The sequence below is a fragment of the Microtus oregoni genome, unplaced genomic scaffold (assembly GCF_018167655.1).
Source record: "Microtus oregoni isolate MIOR12 unplaced genomic scaffold, Mior012 000040F_ref0000088, whole genome shotgun sequence".
Classification (NCBI taxonomy): Eukaryota; Metazoa; Chordata; class Mammalia; order Rodentia; family Cricetidae; genus Microtus; species Microtus oregoni.
In genome coordinates this window covers 8098224-8115914 of record NW_024543207.1, presented here as the reverse complement: position 1 = coordinate 8115914, position 17691 = coordinate 8098224, and the positions used below count along the sequence as shown (strand labels likewise).

Genomic DNA, 17691 nt, shown 5'->3' with positions numbered 1-17691 from the left:
ATCCATCAGTTTCTGTTGGTTGACAGTTGTGTCATTAATATTAGTGCATGCTTATCATTATTCCTGGACACATTTTACAATGAGAAGTAAACATAAATGAATTTAGAAACTAGACCTGGCTTCTATGTGGATTATGTAGTCAAAGCAACCGAACCTCAGTCATTTCCTGTAGCCATCACTGGGTTATGTAGGTGCCACTGCTCTCTCATGATCGCTTACTATAAAGCAATAGACAATTGGGCCTAGGTAGCCTCCTGTCTGCTTTTGTGTACAAAATATAAATAGAATATAGCAAATAAGAGAAAACAGCCCCGCAGCTGGAAGGCAACTTTAAAGAAAAATGATGTTCATAGCTATCCTGCCAGTAGCTGGCAAAGCACTTCTTCTAAAACATATTTAATGTTTACAACCACTCGGAGGCTGGGGAAAGAGTAATGCTTTGAAAACACGTTTAATGTTTTGTACCACTCTGTGGCTAAGAAGTGAGGCCTGTTAAAATATATTTAATGTTTAGAGTCATTTGGCAGTTAGGCAAAAAGAAACTTGTTGTTAATTTTTAACATTTATTGCTGCTCAGTGACTCTGAGCACAACTATCGCTGCTGCATGCTTTATGTTAGGGGACACACTGTGCTGCTCCTAAAACAATCTGTACATTTCTCTCAAGGCTACACAAAGACTGTCAATAGCCTTACCTTTGCAATTGTGCCACTAATAAAAATGCAGAAATCAAATACAGAAATAAAACGTTCCTTGGACACATAGTCATAACATCCTATGGCCTTGGAAATAGCCCTGCCAGGCAGGATGCTAAGGACACTTCACAGCTGACACAGGACGGACTTTCAGGCACAGCTCACTTTCATCAAATGTGTTAAGGCCACTCAACAGATTGGGAAGTGCAAGTGTAATCTGATAATTGATGTTTCTTACAAATCAACAGCTTGTCTGCCCACATTAAGGTAACAGAGTCCTCTACACCAAAGGAAATGTAAATTGCAAGAAAAGGTCGATTTTGTTTTTAAATAAACTTGGTTTAGTTTACAGAAAGGGTGAAGGAAAACACTGAGGTTTCTTTGTTGGGGTGGGGGGGGGGGGGAAGAACTGGCTGTCTGAGAAAGGGGAAAACGATAAATAGCCAGGACCTCCGTAATCAATGCCTTCTCTAGTAGTCTCCAGAGAATGAGTAACAAAATTTTACTAGGACCCTTCTCCACATAAAGTACATTACACAGGAATAGTCTAAGTGCTCTATATGTTTCTCTTGCATATTTTTCATAACCTTAAGAATAAAGTATTATTATTATTTCTTAGTTTCAAGTGAGGAAATCAGAGAACAACTAAGCCAAGTAATTTTTATAGACGCCCAGCTCTGGAAAATGGTAGAGGGTCTCTTCAAAGGAGGAAGGGCATCCAACTATGAACAATTAAAATACCAGCATGCCACTAAAACAGGTTATACAATATAAAAGAAAGAGGAATGCAGACAGAGGAAGCAAGAGCCTAAAATAGGGACTGTGCAATTATGTTTATTCCCCAACTCTCAAGTCTAGTCAGCTGGCCAGAATGATTGACGTATAATGACTCAGTCCTCTGTGTTGTGCTGGAACCCATTTTTCAGCAGATATATCAAGAAAGTGATTTCCTGTCTTTCTCACCATTTTATCTTGGGTGTACCTGGGTTAAGAAGGTAGACTTACTAGTGTCACATATCCCCAGAACTAAATCTTGGATACCTGTCCCCAAAGAGAATTCAGTTTTTTGATGTGGGACTCATGTTTTACAAGGATGGAGATTTGAGCATCTTAGAACAGACTAGATACACGACTGCATAGGGTAGATCACAGTGCATGAAGTGACTGCTCGGATCTCCACTAGGCACAGTTTCATTGTGTTTCTGATCTGGAATACCCCATTTTCTGAATGAAGGTGGGCCTGATTATAACAGCTAGAGTGGTGCATGAATGAGGAGAAGTTTTAGATTGATGCAGCAGGAACTAGAGACTATTGTTATCATAAGTACTCTCACCAAGTGGAGCTTTTCGTCTTAGCACACCTTTAGCCAAGACCTTGGCAGCTTACTAAGATGTCACGAGTAAGAAATACCCTGCTTAGGTACTCAGATATTTATATTTATGTAGGTTAAGGAATATATGTTGTACATTATTATAGCCTTTGGACAACTATCACATAATATTAGGTAGTTATTGCACAACTCTCCCCAAGTACTGAAACAACTTCACCTGTAAGGAAACAGATCAAACTATATTACATTTGGTAGGATAACAATATAAAGGTGACAATAGATGTTTCTATTGGACAGGAAAGATGGCTCATCACATAGTACTGCTTGCCACACGAACACAATGATCAGGTTTCAAATTCCATAGCCTGTATAAGAATTAAGCACTATAACAGTTCTATATACCTAGTGATTCTATATAGAGATGGGAGAGAGAGACAGAAGAACTGGCAGCTCGTGGATTAGAGTTTCATCTCTACAAAGTAGTAAAACAAGAAGAACGGGTCCTATCTCAAACAAGGAAGAAGGAAATGACTGACACATGAGGATTCCCTCTGACCTCTAGGTAGATCCTTTGGTACACTTGTAGTACAACTAGCACTTGAACACACACACACACACACACACACACACACACACACACACACACTCAGACATATACATACTCACATACACATGAGAGAGAAAAATATGAATAAAAAAACAAGAAAAAGTGTTTATCATTAATTTCAGACAATTATAAACATCCTTATTTCATACTTGTTGAAACCACATAAATCCAAAATATTCTAAAATATACCTAGGAAAAAGTTCACAAGTTTTAGCATAATGTATTTCAAAAAAGACTTTCTTTACTGAACAGAAGTAGTAGAACAGGAAATACATGTTATTATGTGTTTAAAATTTTAGATGCATTGTGAGTTGAAGCACTAGTGTAAAATTATTGAGACACTTGATAAAGTTCTGATAAAATGGAGCCTAAAATTTAGAATGCAAATTCCAGACTTTAAAAATTATATTTTGATTACTCAAGAATATCTTAATAGGGAAAAAGCCAAAAACAAAACAAATAAAAGTAGTATTATTGCTTTAAGCTTCTGACAATAGTTTGCTAATTTAGTATATATAAAAGTCAATTGTCCTTGAATTTGTCCTATCTTGAGATTGGAGAAGGTGCCTGAACTGGTCTTTCCCTGTAATCAGATCGATGGCCACCTTATTTGTCTTCATAGAACCTTCATCTAGTAACGGATGGAAGCAGAGGCAGAGATCCACAGCTAACCACAGGCCTTGGCTCCCTCAGAACAGTTGAAGAGAGGGAGGAGTGATAATATGAGCAAAGGAGTCAAGAACATGACGGGGGAAACCCATAGAAACTGCCAACCTGAACTAGTGACTGCAGGCTTAATGCTGGGGAACCTGTATAGGACCAAACTAGGCCCCTCTGATTGTGGGTGACAATTGTGTGGTGTGGATAGTTTGTTGGGATACAATGGGGGCAGGATTCATCCCAAGTGTATAAACTGACATTTTGGAGACCAGTCTCTACGGAGGGATGTCTTGTTTAGCCTAGATTCAGAGGGGAGGACCTCCTGCCTCAAGTGATGTATTAGATTTTGTTGACTTCACATGGGAAGCCTTACGCTCTCTGAGGAGAAGATGTGGGGAGGAAGGTAGGGGAAACAGGAGAAGGAGAGGGAGGGTAACTGGGATTGGTATGTAAAATAAAAAAAAAGAAGATTGTTTTTAAAAATAAAATAAAGTCAATTGTGGAATATTATTTAAGTATGTAAGATGTGTTACATTTGTTTAACTATGTAAAGATTGTTGCATTTGCTCAATTATTTAAAGATGTTTTGCTGCTTTAAGCTAATAGTTGGATAAAGGCATCCAATTTAGAACTGAACACTTCAGGGTAGTTTACTTTCACTTAGAGTCATTTATCACATCCTTCCTCTCAAGGTTTAGGGATCCATGTGGAATAATGACAGTAAGGACTGTAAAAGCCAGAGGTTTAAGTAATTTTAGAGAAGCAACATTTCCCGACACAATGAGAATGATACACATATGAACTTAAAGAGACACAGACAAACTGCACAAGTTTGAGACTAAATAAATAAATAAAGGTCAGAGGATGTTAGAGAATAAGTATGAACAAAACGGCAACCCTGTTCAAGAAGCAATTTGCTAAAGATTGCAGTTGGGGAAGGGGAAATCAATGTTCTTTGAGTGACATTGCTTACATCAACCACACTGAAGAACAGGCTTTTTGTTCAGGAAGAATTGTTCAGCACTCATTGGACTCTATGCTTGTAGAGCCTTTTTTAAGTGATAGAACTTGAAGTGCAATAGGTAGGGGTGAAGAGAGGATATGGAAGGAGTTGAGGTATAGAAAAAATATTATAAAATATATTTGTGAAATTCTTAATGAATAAGTAAGTTATCAAAAGATCAAAACATAACAAAATTTCATTTAATGGTTCTTAAAAAAATATCATGTAAAAGCAAATAATGATCAAAGGGGGGAAAGGAGACCTATACTTGTTCTTTATATTTATTTTCAGTAGTTTAATTCTATTTATCCGATTTCTTTAAATTTATATTAGTCTTACTTGTTAACTTGAACAAAAAGAAAAACACCTACTACTTTGGTAAACTTTAAGCAAGAAGCCCTATCATCAAATTATGCATTATACCTAAATATAGCATAATGAAAATGAGACAATATCATAATTTGCTTTAAAAATCTTTAAGAAGGGCCATTAATGTTGTATACTGAATTTAAATTTTTCAAAAGGATTTAATAGTGGCTAGCCAGAACAAAAGCAGAATGAGCAGTTGTGATTAACTTTGTTGTAAACCCATCCCTGACTCCTTATGCATAAAAATTATGACAGGATGGTTTTAAGACATCTAAATATGAAGAGAGACACTCATCTCCAGCGTAATCATCTGGTATTTAACAATTGTTTAAGTAATGATAAAACACAGTCCATAAATCTTGTTTCATAATTGAAAAGTCCTAACATCAGTCATAGAGACCCAGTCATTGACATTCCAATAGACTATCCCATATGACTAAGGTGAGTGTTGTAATAGGGAGCTGCGGGCTGTGTCCCCAGCACCCGGCCGCCTGCATTGCTAGCTTATGCCCCGAAATAATTACACGGAAACTGCATTCTTTTAAACACTGCCTGGCCCATTAGTTTCAGCCTCTTTTTGGCTAGCTCTCACATATTGACCTAACCCATTTCTAATACCCCTGTAACACCACGAGGTGCCTTACCAGGAAGATCTTAACCTGTGTCTGTCTGGAGTGGGAGAGCCATGGCAACTCCTTGACTCAGCTTCTTTCTCCCAGCATTCTGTTCAGTCTACTCTGCCTACCTAATTTTATGTCCTATTAAAGAGCCAAGGCAGTCTCTTTATTTAACCAATGAAATTAACACAAAACAGAAGACTCTCCCCCATCAGGTGAGGGAGAAGAGGGTATAGGCTTGGATGCGCATTTAAAATGTAAACTTTCTGCAGTCCAGAAAAAAGTAAATGAAACCCCTTGATCCCCAGATGCATTATCATCAGATATTAAGGAAGGCACATTATTATAATTCACTGTGCTGTTCACGGTCTTAAAGAATTAAGAGCACATTCATAAAGTACAAATTTGTCTCCAAGGAGCTGGATCAAGAGGCAATTTCCTTGGGTCAAAGCAGAAGCACTTTGTCTTTGAGCATGCATCCCTGGCAGATTGGATATAACTGAAAATTTTATCGGAGCAAACGTCTTGTCAAACAGCTCATAAAGTCATTAGGATAAATTTGAATTTTGGAATATTAAGTGCATTGTATTGTCATTAAAATATTAATTTCCTTGAAATCTCTACTTCACTTTCTTACTATTTCCTTCACTTCCATACTTGCAGTCTTTGTAATACTCACTTTGTATAATTTTCAATGTACAGATATTATCTTTCCTTTTTATAATAACCTGTGATTAAATTTACCTTTATATAATAAACTTTATTTATATATCTGTTTATGTTACAAGTACCATCTCTTTATATATTTGTGGGTTTTTTATGAATATCTTTTTATTTTTGGTGTTATCATTATATAAAAAATGGCTTTTCTTATAACACACACACACATGCCACATACCTTGAGTGGGCTATTCTTGTTATTTTTTTTTCTGTTCACAGTCATTGGTTAAAAAATGTTTATTATTAGAGAACACCTAAATATCTGTATATGTTGGATATGTTATAGAAATAACTATATTGTCAATTAAGTATGCAACATGCCAGTGAATCTGGGTCAACAATATTTAGCAACCCAAATAAAATAAAATGAAAAGAATTGCATACCAAAAAGAAACTAGAGAAAACATCTGCTCTTAGATTATTAAAATATTGAGGTTTTCCCAAATGGCAATATGGCTCTTGTGCTGAGTTGAAGTAGTCCAGGAAAACAAGGAAGTGTTATGCTCAGAATCCCTTAGAGTAGTTGATTAACTTTATGTTTGCTATGAAAAATACAAGTACAAGTTGTCACAAGTCCAACTACCCTCCAGAAACCTCAATTTGATATGTATAAGTAAAAGGCCCATATACAATTCTTTGTACCTATCTGAACATTTAATTTATAATGTATTTAATACCTCTTTTTTAAATTTAAAAGTAGAAAATTTTGCTTATATATTCAAAGAATATATACTAACACAGAATATCACATGCTTTTGAAATTTGATTAACACTCTTCTGCTATATCTGTCTTTGTTCTCTAAGCATCTATATTATATGATAAATTATTGATAGATAGTAAGATGATAGATAGATAGATAGATAGATAGATAGATAGATAGATGATAGATAGATGACAGATAGATGATAGATAGATAGATAGATAGATAGAATGATAGATAGATAAGATAGAGAGATAGATAGATAGCCTGACAGATGATAGGCAAATAGGAATAATGGAGAAGTACAACCATAACAAAGTTAGTAGTGGTATCCAACAGCCTGTTTGAATTTATTCTCATAAAAATTGCTATAATATCTTAATATAATAAATTACCTGTTATCCCAATATTTCAAAATCCAAGACCACTTTAGTTCTCACTTCCCTACATTCCTCCAAAATTTTCAGACTAATTATTTTTTATATGCTAACTGAAAAAATTTATTTAAGGGCTTCCTTGGAAGGATGTATTAATTTTTCCATTAATGTGATGAATTAACTATTAATATTATGATACAGAATTCTTCTAATAATATAGGTGTGTTTGTGTGTGTGTGTGTGTGTGTGTGTGTGTGTGTGGTCATATGGATATTGTTTTGACTTAAACATATAATTAATGATTTTTCTAAATTCATGCTGATATTTCCAATTTACACAAAGTATGCTAAACAGCATTACCACTTAAAACATTGTACTATTATTTCTTCTCTATCTAGAATATCAAGATTTTTTTCTGAGATTACTTTCTAATAAGATTTGTTTCCGTCTGATTGCTCTTCTAAATCTTCTGCAATTATAAAACTGCATTAGAAAGGCATCTCTGTATCAAAAAACTCCCAAGACATGCAGTCCGCACTATGCACAGTAAAACTAGAAATTTACATGAACTATTTCAGCTGGTTTCTCAATTGACAAAGAAAATGCATTCCAGAATGTTTGATAAGTCACATGCAGAGTGTAAATCCATGTGACGTTTCCTTAACCACTAAGGTGCTTCTACCTTTGGATTGTGTGCATAATATACATTGCATAGTTAGGACACTGTAGAAAAAGCAAAGATCCTCTAAGACACACAAGACTAAGGAATACAACAAAGTAGCACACGTATGGTTCAAGTTAGAATCTGTTAGAAAACATTAACTATACCTTCAAAAATTGATAGAGACTAGGAATTACGTTGAACTTTAACTGTGGCTGGGCTATAGTGTTGCAATATTCAAGACATACTTTAAAATTTCCTTTAAGAGGATCAGATGTCTCGATTAATATGCTTGTTATTGTCAATCAAGCATGAGGCACTGAGTTCAGATCCCCTGAACTCACATAAACGTCCAGTTGTGCCAATACAATCCCATAATCCAGGTGATGTGGAGAAACAGTGGGAAGACTGACAACAGGCCAGCTGATCTGGTTGCCTATAGATAATTGTCTCAAAAATTATGCGAGAGAGAGACTAAAGACAATACTCCATGTGTACCTATGTCCTCCACATGCCTACACATATATTCAAATACGTGTACACATAGGAACATTTACACAGATACTAAATTAAATTCCATTAAGTTAGAATATTTTATTTACCAAATTATATTGTATGCAAAATAGGACTTTGCAAATTTATGCTGATGCTAAAATGTTACAACAAATTTCTGTCCTTTTTATTAATTATTTTGAGCCAAGGTCTCTATTAGAGCTGGATAAACTTAAACTCAAAATGTATCCACTGCTGACCTTGAACTTATGATTCTCCTGGCTTACATGTCCAAGTGCTGGAAGTACAGATATTCATTGTCCATTCACAGGTTTAATAAATGTTCTTAATAATAATGATATCACTGTACTTCAATAACTAATTTCTAACAATAACATCATGCTAGTAGATTTATAATTTGAAGACAGGGGAGATATATTTAAACAAGAATTGATTTTACACATTTTATTCTAGGAAATATACAAAGAAAACAATATGTCTTCTTTTTAGGTTCATTTCTGGTTACAATGCAATGCATACTTTAGCACTGTACTGTGATTTAAGAATTACTGTATGGTTTTCAGAGGTAATTGATAGTTAACTCCATCACTGAATAGTGTCAATGACAACCAAGTACATGCCTGAATGAATTATACATTTAAATATATGAAGATATTATGAGTTCAAGTAAATCAATTAACTAACAAATAGTTCAGAATGGTGCATATTCCATTTATATGTATTCTTAGTGGTGAAGAAATAATGGAAGTTCCTAGAGCAAAATAAATTTTAACTTGTGAACAGTAATTACTTCCTGCAAATAGGATGTCTTCATCAGTATACAGAAAAATTATTGAATAGGACTCAGAGCAACTGATAGAAATTTCATTTGTCTACTCACCCACAGGGGACATTTCTGGAACACTAGCGACATAAGGTCCATCCAAAAACTTTGGCTCGTTATCGTTAATATCCTGCACTTTAATGATGAACTCGGATTCAGGCTCCAAGGGTTTTCTCGTTTCTATGTCCACTGCCTGGGCACGAAGTGTGTAGAAAGGTTTTTCTTCTCTGTCCAGACTTCTTATTGCATGAATGTCGCCTGTAGTTTCATCAATTGTAAAAACGGTCCCAGCACCATCTCCAGAGAGCGTGTATTTAACAGTGCCCTCTCCTTTGTCCAAGTCAGAATGCAGCTGAGAGAGAGACATAGAGACACTGAGATGATTATATGCAGTGCAATTTATTTAATCAGAGAAGTTAAATAATTTCTTTATAGGCTTTCATATTATATCTACAACTTCTTGATTATAGCAATTAAAAAAGTGGGTGGTGAGCTAGCAAAAAGTTGAGAGCTTGTTATATAACAAAGGATCCAAGTTCAACCTCTAAAACTCATGCAATGCCATATACAGTAGATAGCATTGTCTGTAATCTTAGCATTGCTACTGCAACATGGAAGACAGAAACAGGAGAAGCTCAAAGAGTGTAGAGGCAAATTATAATTCTATACAAGACAGCAAAGAAGACTCACTGTTATATATAATATGGAAAGTAAGATAAACACTCAAAGTTGTCCTCTGACCTCCAGACAAAACATGGCTTTCACATACCTACACCCATTCATTTCCATATGCCCAGAAATGTTTTGAAAAGAATGAAATAAATTTTAAATGCCCAAAAGTTTTATTTTAATGCACTAGCTACATGTGTACCTATATTTACTGACAATTTTACATTTCAATATTTTAAAAATATTGCATGATCAATCTTATTTCTGGATACTTCACAAATATCAGAAATTTAACAGTCCTTAGTACACCAGCAGGAATCAAAATAGCTGTTTTGACAATTTTCTTGGTAATTAAACATGTTTTCAAGAATAACATATTCATAAAGTGGAATAAAACACATCTTAAATATAGGTATTGTTTCATTTCAGATAATCACTGTTTAAAGAAATATTAACTGAAAAATTACAAGTCAGAAATTCCAGAAAGACAGAAGATAGAATCCAAGGACTGAGTCCAGCTAGATGGGAGGTAAAAAGAAATTATTGAAATGTGTCCTGAAGGGAAGGGTGAATTCATTCAGTGCTATAAAGAATATCTCATTTTCAGAGTGTTCAAGTCAGTTGTCCAAGACTAGGTAGTTGGTTGGGGAAACCAATGAATATTCTTTCAGAAAAACAGATAATTTACTTCTACCTTTCTATCTTTATATGTGTATAAATACATTTTTATATTCTAGAAATACTGTGATTCAGTTAGTTTATTTTAATATTCAACACATATTCATGTTAATATATTATATCATATAATTAGTTACACATTAAGGTCAATCAAAGAGAGACTCAAAAAAGAATATATTTGTCATTATGATACTATGAGTCATTATGGTTCAACGTGGAGTTCAAGAGTAATTGGATGATGAATATAGCCTGGGAAATTTATAAGGCTTCTGAGAACAAATGAATACATGAAATATTGTGTAAATGAAAGATTATGTTACATATAAATTTGTTGATAATATTATATGCAATATAAATAAAATGTATTAAAATTTTAACTATAATATTTAATAATTTTATTTTAGTTTTTATTTATATGTTGTGTGTAGGTACATACATTTGAGTACACTACTTTCAGAAGCCTAGAAGAGGGCATTTGGTCACATGAAACATGAGTCAAAGATGCTTGCGAGCTGCCCGTTGTGGGTGATGGGAATCAAACTAGAGTCCTCTGCAAGAGCAGCCAGCATTCTTAACCTCTGAGCATTTTTTGAGCCTCCAAAATTATAAATTATGTTGTTTTTATTCAAACATTACTCAAAATACTGTAAACGGCTCTTTTGAGAACAGATATTTGGTTTAATTATCAAAGTTTACTCTGAGAGTCTGTTTTAATCAGCACATCACTCAAAGGAAAGCCTGTTATACTTGATAGTCCCTGTAATCATTTTTGCCTTGACCTTAAAATCTATATATATGCACTATTCTACTATAAAAGATTTTGTTATGAGGACTTTTGCTTTTATTAATGTTTTAACATGAAAGAGGGCTTTGAAATTATTTTCAATTATATGTTCATTCTTTTATACTTAGATTTCTGTGAATTGGCAGTAAAATATATCACTGAAAAATGTAATTAAAAATGTAATCTCTGATTTTATCTTTAAATGTCAAATTGAGCATTTCAGATTAGTTTCAGTATAATAATACCATTCATAATGTAATTAAGATGAATTCACTCATGTTATAAATTTGTATTCATATCTAAATTTCCTCTCAAATATATTTGGTTTTTGAATGTAATTATATAAATTTATGAATGCTTGAGAGAAATACTTAAAGAAATAAAAAAAAGTCAGACTCTGTGGTTTGGATTATTCTTTAAAAGTTTTTATGTGTTTTATTTCAACATAAGGGAAATTTCTGGGAATGATGGGACGAAGGATTTTTTTTATACTGCTGTAAAGCATGGGGAATTTGAAGCGTAAAATCAAGCTGTAGAAACATGTTCTTTAAACTTATGAATTTCAAATCACAATTGTCAACCACACTATTAAAGATATTCAGTGCAGTGGGTCTTACTTTCACTTTCAAATTTATGTTAAGGTATAAGATAGGCAAAGGCTCAATGCAATAGGGATGGTTTTATGAGCAATAACCCGTTTGCAATGGCTTAAAGAATATGTGCAGATATTTTGGGAACTGAGTGAAAATCTTAATTGAGTTTTCACAATGTGGTTCAAGTAAAGTTACCTAAAAAAAAAAATCCATATCATTTATTTAAAGTTAAAACTGTTTTCTTTTCAAGCTGACTTAAGAATAAAAAAGCAGATGTGCTGTCATCCTATCAAAAAATCCAAATTAAATCCAGTTGCTGCTATTCCCTCCTTTAACATCTATTGTTAACTGTCTATTTCAATTATCTAGTCTTACTGATATTGAAAAGTCAGAAGATATACATTAAAAAGTTCTAAAACTGTTAGCTAAAATAAATTGATAAATTCTCAACTCATTTTAGTGGTGAATCACACAACAGGTTTTTTTTAATATTTATTATTATTTTAGTTATACGAAGGTTTTGTCTGCATATATGTATGTGTATCACATACGCTTCTGGTTTCCAGGGATTCCAGAAGAGGATACAAGTCTACTGCAACTGAAGTTATAGAAACAGAGATGTGACCATTAAGTGGGTTCTAGAGATTGAAGCAGGCCTTTTGCAAGAGCCCTGAGTGATGTGATATCCTGAGCAATCTCTGCAGGTACTGCACAGCAAAGTGTAGAAGAAAGAGATTACAGGCACATACAGGTCGCTTAGGCAAAAGCTACCAATACTGTTTTAGTCCTGATTGACTGTGGCATTTGGGTGACCAGAACCAGTTATAGTGATTTACCTAGTATTGAATTACCCAGTATTTAACTAACCTACATATATAGAAATTAGTGACAATTAGTGTTGGGTATTAAAAAATCTCAGTGAAAACATAACACAATTTTAATGTAAAGTTGTACAAGATAAATCTTGTCTTTTAAAACTGATTACAACTTTTTAAAACATACCGTCTCATTTTATAAAGACCATTGTCTCACTCTTTTGTATTAGCTGACTTAGAACTCCCTTTGCAGACCAAGCTTGTCTCAAAGTCACATAGACCCACCAATATCCACCTCCCAAGTGCTGAGATTATGTCAGAATATATCACTATGCCTGTCTAACTCTATATTTTCATTATGTAAATGTAGAAAACAAAGATTGTAAAAACAAATCAATCCTGTCTGCAAATGTAATCATATAACTATTTCTCTGTGCCTGTATTAGATTTTAAAAAAATAGTAGCCATTTTCCAATTACCAAAGCCATAATATTTTTTCATAACCTTTGAGGTTTTCAAAATCATCCTTTTAAAGCCTACATTATATTCATATGTTGAAATAGACTTAGTTAAAGGACAGTGTCAATTTTCTCATAAATTATAAGTTGAAAGTGTGTATGATAGATGTCGTTGCGGCGACATCTGTTGGGTTCCAGCCTCCACAAGTTCATCCATTCCAAGGTAGGGTCGTATGGATTAGGGAAGTTAGTCAGACAAAAGATATACAAAAGAAATAGAGACACAGAATTAGATTAGGGAGGTCAACACAGCAAATACTGAATTTGCCTGTGTTTATTTTCCATATGCTTTATATACCCAAGTCCAAAAGGGGGAAAGAAGGCAAGACTGTTTTACCATGACGCAAATAAGGAACAAACAAATTACCTCTTCAATACCCGAAAGATCAAGTAACTGTATCCTGAGTTATGTATTCTTCTGTTTAGGCAGGACATACAGCAACCGTACCTTAGGCCAAATATCCTGTAGACAGCCATTCCATGGGTCAAACCTCTTGTCATAACCTTGAAGGAGTAAGAATATCCCTGATTGCTCTGACCTTTCGTCAGGTAGAAACAGATTTACTTACATGAAACCTAGCAGAGGGATTATTCATTTGTGTGTTTTCTTGTGCTTATTTCCTTAAAATAACACGTAACTGTGAAAATAGAAAATATGACATTTTTTTTAAAGAATCTTAAGAAACGTTGTAACTTCAATGTTTCCAGCAATTGGTGTCAATAGACAAAATTGTTTTCTCCAGTTTTCTGATGATGGAGTTGAGGCTCAGTTTATGCCATGTAGTTAATTTTATGCTTTATTTAAATAAGAACTAAGAATGTCATTCCTCCTCTTTGAATAGTGTTAATTGTTAAAAATATATACTATATCACTTTATTTAGTTGTCTGAAACTGCAAACAAAGGCTATTAATTATATAAAAATAACTGCTATGTCTGTGTCTTATTCCAAGTATTAAAAATAAGGTTTATCTGAGTGGGTGCTACAACATTCGCTGACTGAAGCCGCCTACTCCAATAGGATCATCATTTAGCATTTGTCACTTAAAATAAAATCCACCCCCCCCCCCAGAAAGAGTACCATAAATGATGGATGTAGAAATAGTCACTGTCCAGATAGGTTTTTCTGTGAAGGCGATGGCGTTATTTTCTGATGTGTTCCAAGTCATCTCAGATGGTGCGTGAAAATGAGATGCCAAGAGAGGCTTAAAAAAGATGCTGAGGCCTAGCTTCAGTGTGGAAACAAATCTTGAATTTCAGTGCTTAAAAGTTTGAGAAAGCTAATCTAAAATTAAATGTTTACCAGCCACTCTCTGTACGTAGTGTGGAACTGCTGCATTAAAAGGCAGTTAGTTCATATTTTCTGTGAGTTGAAAAGTGCACATCAAATGGGAAAAGCCTGTGTATAAATATGCCGAGCACTGATTTTTATTTTCATTTGCCATTTGCCAGGGCTTGTTTAACGAGCATACCGAGAACATGGAGGTAGCTGGGAGGAGAAATAACTGATTTTGGCAATGTAGTTGTTCCTATAAAAATGAAAGAAAATTTGTATCATTATGGTTTCAGGAGCAAATATTGTGATTTATACATGAATTACCAGATAAGCATGTTATGGAAATGTCATCAAACTATCAGTTTGTTGCTAAATGTAACAATGTTCTGAAAAATTGTTTCTTTTTTATGTTGTGTACATGATTCTGGTGAGCTTGTGTATGAGCTCATGAATGACATGGTACTTAGCTAGAGATGAGAGGACAGCTTCAGATGTTAGGCCATTTGAATCAAAGACTCTCTTGTTTACGGCTGTATAGCTCAGGCCAGCAACCCCAGATCTGCAGGCATGTTCCCATCTCAGTCTACCAGCTTCCTTGAGTGTTATAATTATAAGCACACACTGTCTCTCTTAGAGTGGAAGTGGGTTCTTGGTTTTTAAGACACCGGTTCTCAAGATTTCACAGACAGTGCCTAACATACTTGGGCTTCTCACCAGACCAAAACATCTTTCTGTATATGCTCCCAAAGTCCTAGAAGTAGGCACACTTGCTGGAGGGAGATGGAGAAAAATGGGTACTGTTCTTAGGAAGCAAACAGAACAGCTGTCTTGAGAAGAGTGAACAATAGAAAATTGAAGCAAATCATTTTCAAGGAATTTTACCTAAACTGATTTTATTTTTATTATTATTATTTTTTTATTTTTCCATTCAAATATTTACACTTACTTCCCTCCTCCCAATCCCCTCCAGCTCCCCCACATCCCCTCCTCCCTATCCCTCCCTGCTTGAGAGAGGGTAGGGAACACTGCCCTGTGGGAAGTCCAAGCCCCCCCCCTCCACATCCAGGCCTAGGGAGCTGTGCATCCATATAGACTAGGTTCCCAAAAGCCAGAACATGCCGTAAAAACAAGTCCCAGTGCCTTTATCAATGGCTTCTCAGTCAGCCCCCATTGTCAGCCACAATCAGAGAGTCCGGTTTGATCACATGCTCATTCAGTCCCGTCCAGCTGCATTTGGTGAGCTCCCATTAGAACAGACACACTGCCTCAGATGGTGGACCAATCCCTTGCGGTCCTGACTTCCTTGTCTTCTTCCTTCTTCTGCCATTCAACTGGACCTTGGTTTTAATATACTTTCTTCTTTAAAATGTTTAAAACCATAATTAACTTTTTAAGTGAATCTTGATCAGTAAATCGCTTCTGGTTTCAAAATCCATTTCAGTAATTTCTGTCTTAATTTCCAAAACAACATTTTCCCTCTTTGTTCAGTTCCTTTGCCTGTACTTGTACATTCTTTTCATCTAGAATCCTTATGGTGAAGGCTATATTTCATCCATGTTCCCTAAATTATATACATTTGCTTACTGTGTGAATTTTCATTTATATTTGACTTAATGTTAAAATGACTTATTATTGAGGTGTTTTGAACAAAAATAACCCCTGCCTCCAGGCTCAAATATTTGAATGCCTAGTCATCAGAAAGTGTTAGTATTTGAGAGGATTATACATAGGATGTGTGACCTTTTTGGAGGAACTGTATCAGTATTCACTCTTATGCAGATCTTTAGTGCAAAAGAGCAAGATAGGCAAAACAAACAAACAAACAAAAAAATAAAACAAAAAATGTCAATGTGGGTAAAAAAGACTGATAGAAAAGGTTTTGTTGGAGCCGTGTCCTGTGCTCAAGAAGAATGACACTAAGTGGAATTAAGGCAACCCGGGTCAAGGCCCCACCCAGCTAAGCTTCTAGCCATCACAAAGGGAATAAGGACAAGTGCAAGCAATGAAGGAACCCATAAACACAGGAAACTGATACAAATGTAACTGAAGGGAAGGGCCAGCATTCATCCCCAGGAAGCAGCAGAATTTAGTACTTCTGGACACAACCTTCTAGCCATAGGGTCAAGGACATGAGAAAAAAGTGTGGAATCCCCTTCATGGCTAAGAAAAGCCTCCAAAGCTAGATGTATGTCAGGGGTGCTCCACCGTAGAGACCTAGAAAGAATATTGTGAGAAGATAAGAAGGTGAAGCCTGGATTATGTTAGAGTTCCCAAGATAGGGAAGATAGCAGAGCCATCAACAAAGCTGAAAGTCAAGCCTCAAAGTCCAACAAAACTTTAAAGTCCAACATCCCCAGGGACAGTTCCTCTAACAAGATCACCCTTCATAATACTTCTAATCCTTACAAATAGTGACATTTCCTGAAGATTAAACATTGAAATAAATAAACCTGTCATGTTAATTCTTATTCAAATCACCCCAGTAACAAGACATTTTAACAAGGATCATATATATTTACATATATATATATATGCATCGAAATTCATACAATAAATTGTAAGTTGAAGAGCACTTTAACATCAGACATAAAGATACAGAATTTGGAGTTTGTCCTGCTGGTTTTTGGTTTTGCTTTGGTTTGGTATTTTCCCCCTAAGCTCCCATTTCTTCCTCTTAGAATGATAGTTAGATTCTGTTACATTGTATGCTGAAGAATGTGTAATCTAATTTTTTATTTTGAGTTTACAGAAAGTTACAGTCAAGAAATCACCTTGAGTCTCAAAGTAGACTTGAACTTTTGAAGTTTAAATAATGTTGAGACTTTGATAGACTATGGGGACTTTTATTATTATTATCTCAATTTTTCCTGGTTTTTCAACACAGGATTTCTCTGTAGCTTTGCAGCCTTTCCTGGAACTAGCTCTTGTAGACTCCTCTGGTCTTGAACTCATATTTTACCCAAAACACAGTTTCCTCTTCCTTCTCTTTTCTCACTCTCCTCCATTTCTTTTTTTTTTAAATTGAGGAAAGGAGGAAAAAAAAACAAGTTTCAACCTCCTCCCAGCCTCCCATTTCCCTCCCCCTCCTCCCACCCTTCTCTCCCTCCTCCCAGCCTCCCATTTCCCTCCCCCTCCTCCCCCCACTCCTTTCCCCCTCCCTCTCCAGTCCAAAGAGCAGTCAGGGTTTTCTGCCCTGTGCTAAGTCCTAGGTCCTCCCCACTCCGTCCATATCTAGGAAGGTGAATATCCAAACTGGCTAGGCTCCCACAAAGCCAGCACATTA

General features: G+C 35.1%; 1 protein-coding gene across 5 annotated transcripts in view; it reads right to left on the bottom strand.

Annotated features, from left to right (window-relative positions):
• Positions 1 to 17691, bottom strand: part of Cdh12 (cadherin 12) — an 820788-nt gene that overhangs the window by 146724 nt on the left and 656373 nt on the right. For all 5 annotated transcript variants that reach the window (XR_005972342.1, XM_041632151.1, XM_041632149.1 and 2 more), the window contains one exon: positions 9134 to 9428. Coding sequence is in view for 4 of the 5 variants with exons in the window: in XM_041632151.1 (XP_041488085.1) it covers positions 9134 to 9428 (295 nt within the window). In the remaining variant the exon portion in view is untranslated. The remainder of the gene's footprint in view (positions 1 to 9133; positions 9429 to 17691) is intronic.